General features: G+C 30.9%; 2 protein-coding genes across 5 annotated transcripts; one reads left to right on the top strand and one right to left on the bottom strand.

Annotated features, from left to right (window-relative positions):
- LOC108772540 (uncharacterized) lies at window positions 1-4762 on the bottom strand. Of its 2 annotated transcripts, XM_018538083.1 has the most exons (3): window positions 4385-4762; window positions 3660-3808; window positions 1-1980 (listed from the first exon to the last, which is right to left on the bottom strand). In XM_018538083.1, the coding sequence occupies exon 3, from the start codon at window positions 1930-1932 to the stop codon at window positions 1-3; it is 1932 nt and encodes a 643-aa protein (XP_018393585.1). In that variant the 5' UTR covers window positions 1933-1980; window positions 3660-3808; window positions 4385-4762. The 2 variants fall into 2 exon arrangements, with proteins under 2 accessions (XP_018393585.1, XP_018393586.1); XM_018538084.1 differs by lacking the exon at window positions 3660-3808.
- Window positions 4763-4948: 186 nt separating this feature from the next.
- E(z) (histone-lysine N-methyltransferase E(z)) lies at window positions 4949-9489 on the top strand. Of its 3 annotated transcripts, none has more exons than XM_018538060.1 (12): window positions 4949-5279; window positions 5855-6168; window positions 6558-6800; window positions 6881-7097; window positions 7360-7380; window positions 7579-7679; window positions 7750-7927; window positions 8039-8413; window positions 8496-8786; window positions 8869-9051; window positions 9123-9288; window positions 9377-9489. In XM_018538060.1, exons 1-12 carry the CDS (start codon window positions 5144-5146, stop codon window positions 9435-9437), a joined length of 2286 nt encoding a protein of 761 aa, XP_018393562.1. In that variant the 5' UTR covers window positions 4949-5143; the 3' UTR covers window positions 9438-9489. The 3 variants fall into 3 exon arrangements, with proteins under 3 accessions (XP_018393562.1, XP_018393561.1, XP_018393563.1); XM_018538059.1 differs by having other exon boundaries at window positions 7357-7380; XM_018538061.1 differs by lacking the exon at window positions 7360-7380.
- The last annotated feature ends 701 nt before the right edge of the window (window positions 9490-10190 follow it).

The following is a 10190-nucleotide window of genomic DNA, read 5'->3' as shown; positions in this document are numbered from 1 at the left end:
TCAAAGCGTATATGGATATTCCTTGATATAGTTTTTAATTAAGAGTGGTAAACAGTCAATAGGCAACTTGTTTCGATTCACGGCGAGTCTGGCTAAATGCGACAGTGATCTAACTTCTTTAACAAAAGGACTGGTCAAATAGATCTGGCTATATAGTTGTCCACTATAGTCAACCCACACTTCCCTACGATGCTCATCCATCCTCTTTGAATACGCGACATAGTACTCCAACATTTTAATAGGACAATCAAAAAATGGCATCGACAATGCTAACTTAGGATCGGTAGTTTCGAGCCGAAAATGTTCGAGGAAATAGTGCACTCTAATAGAAGCAGGGCCTTTGGTTGTTTTCACAGATACTGCAAAAGTGAATCTGTAATCCGAACTGTCTCTCATTAGCCACCGACCTATGGATGCATCCTTTAAAAGGTTTTCACTTTGCTGCCGACTGATGCCCTCATGGTACCAACCACAAATCTGTAATAATCTTTTTACTTCGCGTAATTTATTTACATGTACATCCGGGCTCCAGGCAGTTAGTGGCCAGGACATTGGAGCTGTTAACGTTTCATCCACTTGCTCGGTACTATTATAACTCTTGTTTTCTGCAACAATCTGATTCACCATTGCGCAGTCCAACTCGTTTGGTTGCACGAGACCACCTCCATGAAAGTTATTTCTACCACGACCTGGCAATTTCATTGCCACAACCTGATTCGGCGGCGTTGTCGTTGTCGCTGTGATGTTTACAGTGCACTGACCCAGGTTTGCAGGTAGCTGTACAGTAGCGTTTACTCTGAATTGTACGCTGTTACCAATAGGCTCTAATAGTAATGAGTCACGATTATCCGCGAGAGATGCATCAAATATCCGTCTATGATGATACTGACAATGATTCTGCTGAAACGTACTTTTGCAATCGCAACAGTTATTTGTTTTGATCATGTTTGGTATCTTTTGCTGCCTTGATTCAGTACTTGTTATTTCGTTATTTTCGTTATCTCTTATCGTTTCAGATGATGTCACCCTTATATTCGTAGGTAATTCTGAATAACCATTGGGCGGCGTAACAAATGTTTGATTATTGGCTGCGAAATTTTTTGTACATTTAGATGTCGCTAATCGTTCATCTTCAACGGTCAATTTCTTCTGCACAAGACAACCGCCACCGGTAAGCTTTGGTTCAATTTTGATTTGCGAAGTTTGTAGCAGAATTTCGGGTTCTGTACGTTGTATTAAGCAACCACCTGACTGTATATCAGGTGTAGCAATCGTGACGCTGCCGCCAGTGAGCTTGCATGTAGTTGCGACATACTGCTCCGATGGTGCCATCTCATAGTTAAGATTTTCTGTTACTGTAATGAAAGGATCTTGATCATTCGATTGATGTATTGGCGATGTTAATAGCGGATGGTGATTATGTTTCATCGACGTCTGTATATCATAGAAGAGTTCCAGTGTATCAGAATCAGTAATTTCAACATTTGAGCCGCACGAGTTGATTGCATGCGATTGAAAGGTGGATTCCTGAATCTTTGTAGATGGATTTATAAAACAATTGCTACCGCTGGTGCAGTCATGGGACAGTGGGAGACTACTAACGTAATAGGTTGCTGTCGTTGAACAGATAGTATTAGCAGCTATCTGCTCTTCCTTTTTCTCTTCTTCCTCCTCTTCCTCTTCCTCCTCTTCTTCTTCATCTTCTTCATCTTCTTCCTCTTCTTCATCCTCCTCTTCCTTTCTTACCTCCTCTTTTACCTTTTCTTTTTTTCCTTCCTTTTCTTCTTCATTCTTTTCCTTTTGTTTATTCTTCTTTTCTTCCTCCTCCTCTTCCTTCATTTCTTTTTCATTAGTTTCATCATTCCATTTTAAACAGCATCCCATTACTGGAAAATGATGCTGACATTTTGGACACACCATTCTCAACATCATGTTTGTACGCTCGTAACCAAATCACCGCAATCAACATAGCAGTCCAGTCTGAAATAAATAACGGATATTAACTGATATTATAAGTTAATAACGTAAATAATAATATAAATAGTAAAATTATTAAATTAATTATTTGTACATATTTTTTTTGTATGAATTACAAAAAATGTTATACATGTATGCTTGCGAAATATAAAAATATTTTACAACAATCCTTTGTTAAAAACTGGTCATAAATCATAAGCGTTTAAAAAAATCGTTAAAAATAAAATTGTTATGCTAAAGTTGTATATTAAATTCACTTTTACTTTCGATTGCTGCCATCGTTTTTTTTTTTGTAAAAGACGAAGAAAATATACATCGATAAATAAGATTTATCGAGATCGATTTTCAAGTTTGTATATCCAATTTTCTCAAAAAGAAAAAAAATTGTATTCTATTCGATTTTTATTGTGTAGAATCATTTCCTCCTCAGAGAGAGACTATCAATAATGGTTCAATCTATACACAATATTCTCATGAATTAAACCAGTCAATGTCAATAAAAGTGTATCTTTAATCGTTAAATTTAACATATAAGATTGCGCACCATTGAAAGACTTCTGTTCTGTTTTGTATGTCAAAATAGGAATTCTTAGAAAAACATTTTTGGCAAGGATCAGTGCGGCAGACGGTAACGACGACACCGCGTAGCGGTGACGTCTACTTCGTGGAATACAGTCTGAAAATTTGACGCGCTCCTACATTTACTACGAGTCACTTCTATGTCACTCTATTTTCACCAATTGGTGGACGCTTCTTCGAAGAAGCGCCTATGTTCGTCAGATATATTGCGCAATTCGACTTGATAACAAAATTAGATTACATATATATTCTAATTTCATGGATAATCAATGACGTTATATATTTTGAAAATTGATAATATTAAGCATAAAACCACAATTGTAAATAAAATTTTCTTTGAAACTTAAAATATTACAAATAATAGCGAAAAAAGCTATTTTCTTTTTATTGTAAAGTAAATTATTTTCATTTACATAAATTGTATTAATTTTTCTTATAAAAAAAACTTCAGATTATAGAATTATAAGAATTCGTTTATAATTATATAAAAGATTTATATTATTATCACTAAAAAAAATGCTAGATTATCTAATAAAACTATAAAATTGAAAATTACTTTTCCACAGAAAGTTCTTTTATTCATAAAAATCAATATAACTTATGTAAATAAGAATAACTTATTTTACAGTAAAAAGAAAATAATTATTTTTGCTATTGTTTGAAATACTTTAAGTTTTAAGAATAATAAAAAACTATATATGAATGTATAATAATAAATAATTTATATACATATATCTTTTTTGGCACAATTGTATAGGTATTACACACAGATTATATATTATTATTAGAATGATTTAATTACATCAATCATAACTTTTTTAACAGTGTAAAAATAAAAAATTATTTATATAGTTAGAAAAAAATTATTTTATAATAGAGAGATATGTGTATATATATAAATACATTGAAATAAATTTACTTAATTGTCAACTAACATATAGAAATATTTATTGCTTTGCAGAGAATTAAAAAAATTTCTAGAATAATTATTCTAAATTACTTAATTTAATTTAATTTAAAGGAAATTGTTTAAATAATATAACAAAGTAAAAATAAAGATATTTTCTTAAAATGACGATACATAATTACTCATAATATCTCACCAAAAAATAGTTGCTTTGTTACTTCTTTAAAATATTTTGTTTGACGAAATATATATGTATGTAGAGTCCAATAACATTTGTTCTTTCCTTCCTTCAAGCATCAATAAAAGTTCCGTTAAAAGTTACCACTTCTGAGTAAATTTTCATAACTGTCAAATGAGTTGAAAGAATAATTTGATAACTGATTTTATCAACTGTTTCAACCAGCAATATAAATAAATTTTAGTAATAAACTTATAAGGTAATAATTAAATTTATATTTCTTATTAGATGTGTTATAAATAAGTATATATATTTACACAATAATATTAAGATGGATATTTACCAACTCCGTAAAACGTTTGCAAGCATTTTCAAACTGAATAAATTTGGCAAAATCTTCAAACACATACAATTAAAAGAGAAAACATTACATACAAAATATTCACAGATATTTGCAAATGTTTGTAAGAAAATGCTTGTTTGGTAGATACCTACCTTTACATATACATTGCTGCCAAACTACATTTTCTTTTATATAATTTTATCATCTGTATAAATAGATATAATCAAATACAAATAATAACAATAGAAATGCAGCATCTAAATAAAATCGAATATTATTGTGTAATATATATAAATTATATATATATTAATTATATATGATATATATTATATATATATATATATGACTAGAAAACATGAGAATAATAAAAGAAGTCATAAAATTAATATCATAAACTAACCATTCAAATTTTGGCAGTGAAGCAAACTTTTATAAAACGTCGGTCTTTGATAGTACTTTGTCGATGCTTTAAGTAAAAATGCAGTTACTTGAACACTCATATAATCTCACGAAACAATCAATTCAACTAAACCTTTTATCCATTAGTGTTGTGCTTGCTGTTAGAAAGAAAAGTGTTTCGGATTTCGTGAGATTTACAATAAGGCAATATATGTCTCTCGAATCGTATGCGCAAATAAATATTTCAATAAACTTCAATCGGACCCATTCACTAATGCCCACACGTCAAAGAATGAAATTTAATATATAACTTAACCTAAACTTAATATACTCGATAACGCAACGACCGGAAAACACTAGCTTTTTTCGTATTTGCGGACGAACGATCACGAAAGACTAGAACCACCTAGAACCGAAGAGATTCAACAACTTGCATGGAGAGTGCAGTCTTCACGACCAATAAGATAACGTTATTTATGTGCGACATTGCGCAACGATACAGCGCATCTACACTTGAATAGTGGCGCCAGCTGTTTCCAGTCATCGCTGGTCTTCGCGTCACGCGTTCCCTTCACGACCGAATGGCGATTTATGTTAATTTATGTTGTTTGACGTGGTTTGACGTACATTTAGCAATAATATATTAGCCTTATCGAACTTGTTTTCGGAGATCATCTGCCGTAAAAGGGAAAGAAGATATATAGCAATATGTATAATAGCATTTATTAGTTTTATTCGAAAAGCGTGCATTTATGTTACTATGTCGAAAGCCAAAGTTACAGCGGAATGGAGGAAGAGGGTAAAGTCGGAATACATGCGATTGCGGCAAATGAAACGCTATAAACGAGCGGACGAAGTCAAGATCGCGTGGAACCAGAATCGTAAGATTATGACAGGTAAATATTTACCGTTGCAATGCTAAAAAATAATATAGAGAACAGAATCTTTATTTTCTTTTACATTACAAAGGCAAGAAGGGGAAGTGGTTCATACTTTTTCTTTTATCCTTCTCACATCCATCCGTCCATTATGTTATCTAAATCCTAATTTATTAATCTCAACTACAATATTACTCCAATGTTATTCCTATTTGATCTTTTTAGTCTATTTATACTTCTGCCTCTTCTTTATTTCTTTTTATTCTAAATTTTCTTTTCCATAGAATCTTAATTCTTTTTCTCTATTTCTATCAACTTCTAATGTTTATTTATATTTACATATTGCAGCTAAATTCTTATTTATTGTCTCCATATTGTAGTTTTCAATTTTTAATCATTCTTCTTTCTTTATTGCCTTTTTCATTATATTGCTGCTTCTATCTTCTTATCTTTTTGGCCCTTCAACTTCTTTTTATGTTATTATTTTACTTGCCATCTAAACATGATATTAAAAAGTAATAATAATGACTACTTGTTAATATTAACATACAACTTTGTATTACAATAATTATTTATGATTACATGTTGAATAGAACTTCTTATGGCTGAACAAAAGCGTTGGACAGATGGAAAGGCAATGTGGCTGTCAATGCAAGACATTCCACCTCATCTTTCTTGTATGAAGAAAGCTGAAATTACTAGTCCTGATGGCGATGTACAAAGTTGTCCTGTAAAAATAATTAATGCAGTGACTCCTATACCAACCATGTATACATGGGCTCCCATTCAACAGAACTTTATGGTAGAGGATGAAACCGTTTTGCATAACATTCCTTATATGGGTGATGAAATTTTAGATCAAGATGGTACTTTTATCGAGGAGCTTATAAAAAATTATGATGGAAAGGTATGGAGAATAATTAAAAAATGACAGTAATTGTGGATATTTTTCAGTAAGACATACAGATGACACAGTATCAGATGGTATACAAAAAATTTAAATAATAATTTTAATAAAATGTGAACAGTAAGAGAATTAACCAATGACTAGAAATCATAATACTATAACGTAAAAGCAGTAGCAAATCCAACATGTTGATTTTCTTACTGGTTATATTTTGCTGCTAAAATTTTTTTGTGTACCATGGACTTGACACTGAATTATATTCATTCTTGTTTAACATTGACAGGTGACAGGCAATAAGGATGTAATGATTCATTATGTTATATTAACTATATTTCTTGCTGGAAATATCTTGTGTACTGAATTTTATTATTATTAACTTTGTTTTACAGGTCCATGGTGACAGAGAATCTGGTTTTATGGATGATTCTATCTTTGTCGATTTGGTGAATGCTCTAGCAAATTATGAGAAAGAAGATAAAGACAAGGACCAAGTAAAGAAAGGAAAGGAACCCTTAAAAGAGAAAGAAAACCAAAAGGAAAACGACAAGAAAGATGAAACAAAAGGTGAAACAGAAAAAACTGAAAGTGGGAAGACAGCTGTTACTCCATTTCCATCAATGCATATATTTAATGTAAAAAACTTATATAAATACCATAATGCAAAATTATATAGTATAATCCTTTAACATAATTGCTTTATAATTATTTTTAGGCTATATCAAGCATGTTTCCCGATAAAGGAAGACCCGAAGAATTAAAAGAAAAATATATTGAATTAACAGAAAGATTTGATCCAAATGTTTTACCGCCAGAATGTACGCCTAATATAGATGGTATAAATGCAAGAAGTGTACCTAGAGAACAAACGATGCATTCTTTTCATACTTTGTTCTGCAGGAGATGTTTCAAGTACGACTGCTTCTTACATCGTGAGTATACTGCAGTAAAACAGTTCTCAATTATTTAAGTTGTATTTTATGAAATAGATCGCAAAAATAATATAGTTTTTAATACTTATTATATCTACTCACTTATTATATAATACAGGATAATACTTTTAGAAATAATCAATGACATGTAAAAATACCTTGCTGAAATACAACTTACTAAAGTCTTGTATAATATTTTAAGTGTTCTATATTGAATGTTTATTAATTACAATAATTTGTGATTCCTGATTTATCGTAGCAGCCAGGGGGACCTCGCCGCAAGGTAAAGAACAATATTGCATATAAACTAATGCATTATCGATCGGAAGCTTTTTTTTGTTTAGCACAGAGGCATCGTCAAGGGCTCATCTGCAATCATATTTCATTCATCGTTCATCGCTGTGTCTACTAAATTTTTCTCCATTCACTATGCCAAATTAGCTGACAAGAGTACATAGTGAATTTATGATGTTGCTTGTAGGTCTTCAAGTTTGCCATCCAGGTCCGAATTTGCTGAAGCGGAAAGGACCCGATTTGAAACCGTTTCCAGAGCCATGTGGGACTGAATGTTACATGCATTTGGTATGTTGTTATACTATACTTTAATAGAATGTTATTCTCAAAGTCAGATTTGATATAACTTTTTATGTAGGAGGGGATGAAGGAAAAGCTGGCGGCACAAGCGGCGGATATAAAAGAAGAAGAAGGCGATGAGAAACGTGGTGGTCCTAGGAAAGTACGAAAACAAGCGAGTGTTGATTCTGGAAATGAAGCGAGCAGCGAGGATAGTAACGATAGTAATAAGTATGGTCAAGGAGGCAGTTGTCAAGGTTAATATATAATTCATTAATATATTATAATTCATTAGATTACATATGTATGTTTTAAATTTTAAATTTTAATTAAATTTTCTTTAAGAAATTTTTTTCTTTTTAAATTAGACTTTAAGCAAAACGTTAACAAAAACTCCCAATCTGAAGAAATGATGGAAGATCAAGCACAGCCTGAAAATCAAGCGCCCTTCACGTTATTAGGAATTGGTAAACGAAGTAAAACTGAAAGTGAATTCTCATGGACAGGTTCAGAACAGAGCTTGTTTCGAGCTCTTCACAAAGCTTTCCCCGGCAATCCATGTGCATTAGCACAAATTATATTAACGAAAACTTGCCAGGAGGTGTATGAATTTGCACAAAAAGAGGCTTCGGATATTCCCGCTATAGAAAATCTGAAGGACTTCACGCCACCGCGTAAAAAGAAAAAGAAGCATCGGTTATGGTCTATGCATTGCAGGAAGATACAACTTAAGAAGGATTCTGGTATATTTATTAATTAATTTAAAAAAATTTTTAAGTCAAAATTATGTTTTTTTTTTATTCTTAATAATATCTTTTTCGATAGGTGCTAATCATGTTCATAATTTCGCACCTTGCGATCATCCAGGTCGCCAGTGCGACAATTCATGTCCCTGCATACAGGCACAGAATTTTTGCGAAAAATTCTGTCAATGCAGCAGCGAGTGTCAAAATCGATTTCCTGGTTGTAGATGTAAAGCTCAGTGCAACACGAAACAATGCCCGTGTTATTTAGCTGTAAGAGAATGTGACCCGGATCTTTGTCAAACGTGTGGCGCTGATCAATTCCATATCACTAAAATATCCTGTAAAAATGTCAGCGTGCAACGTGGTCTTCGTAAGATTAATAAATTTTAAATATATTACTTTGTTACAAATAATAAATATGTACACAAGGTATAAGAAAATATTATTTGTAGACAAGCATCTTCTAATGGCACCTTCAGATGTAGCAGGATGGGGAATTTTCCTAAAAGAGTCAGCGGCGAAGAATGAATTTATTTCAGAATACTGCGGCGAAATTATTAGTCAAGATGAAGCCGACAGAAGAGGAAAAGTATATGATAAATATATGTGCAGTTTTCTCTTCAATCTTAATAATGGTAAGTACAATGTAGATACATTAAATATAGTAAATGATTGAAAATGATATAAATTGAAGAATATTTTCTAGATTTCGTCGTTGACGCAACAAGAAAAGGGAATAAAATAAGATTCGCCAATCATTCCATAAATCCCAATTGTTACGCAAAAGTAATGATGGTGAACGGTGATCACAGAATAGGTATTTTTGCTAAAAGAGCAATACAACCTGGTGAAGAATTATTTTTTGATTATAGGTATATTATCAATTAATATTATAATATATATATAACACTAATTGATTCATCAATTATGTAATTGAACTTTATAAATGTCAATTTTTAGATATGGACCAACGGAGCAACTCAAATTTGTTGGCATCGAGCGAGAAATGGAATTTCTTTAAGAATTTGTATTTTATATATATGTAATCACACACATATAAATAATACGCTGAACATACAGATGCATATTGAAAATAAAAAATATATATAAATACGAAAATAAACACTTGTGTGATTCATTTATCAATGGTAAAAATGTTATTTTGTTTAAAAATTAACATTTCTGTCTTTACTTTGTCTAATAAAATAAGTCAAATCGTTTAGTATTGATAGATTTTGTATATATATTTTTAAAAAATGTAAGAACAATTTTAGAAAATTTTAACTCTAATTTTCCTTTTCTTTAATATGTAAATTTTATGTACTTATACATAAATATTATGATTCAATATGTTTGCTAGAAATTATTTAGTAATATTGTGCTATGTAAATTGCTATATACATAATATTATTTTATCACAAAATGAAAAAAGTAATAAAATTGTGATATATAACTATTTGACAAATGATTAATAAATAAATACAATCTGTGTACATTTTATTTGTAAACACTATTGCAAGTGAAAATATTTGTCTTAGTTTTCAGTTTGTGTATATTTTTAGAAGTATCGCTTATTAAAGTGTTTTATAAAAAAGACATTTCTGAACTTTTTTTAATGTCTTATTTATAATTATTATGTCAATTTATAATTAGCAAATTATTTATTGCTATTTGTATGTAAAATAAAGAATACATCTTTATTCGTACATTTCTCATGATAGCATTTTTGCGCTTCTTCTGCTGGAATTGAAAGAACTTTTTCTAATTTCGGATT

This window comes from Cyphomyrmex costatus, unplaced genomic scaffold (genome assembly GCF_001594065.2).
Source record: "Cyphomyrmex costatus isolate MS0001 unplaced genomic scaffold, Ccosl1.0 scaffold192, whole genome shotgun sequence".
NCBI classification, from domain to species: domain Eukaryota; kingdom Metazoa; phylum Arthropoda; class Insecta; order Hymenoptera; family Formicidae; genus Cyphomyrmex; species Cyphomyrmex costatus.
Note: the sequence above shows the minus strand (reverse complement) of the source record. Positions and strands in the feature narration are given on the sequence as shown.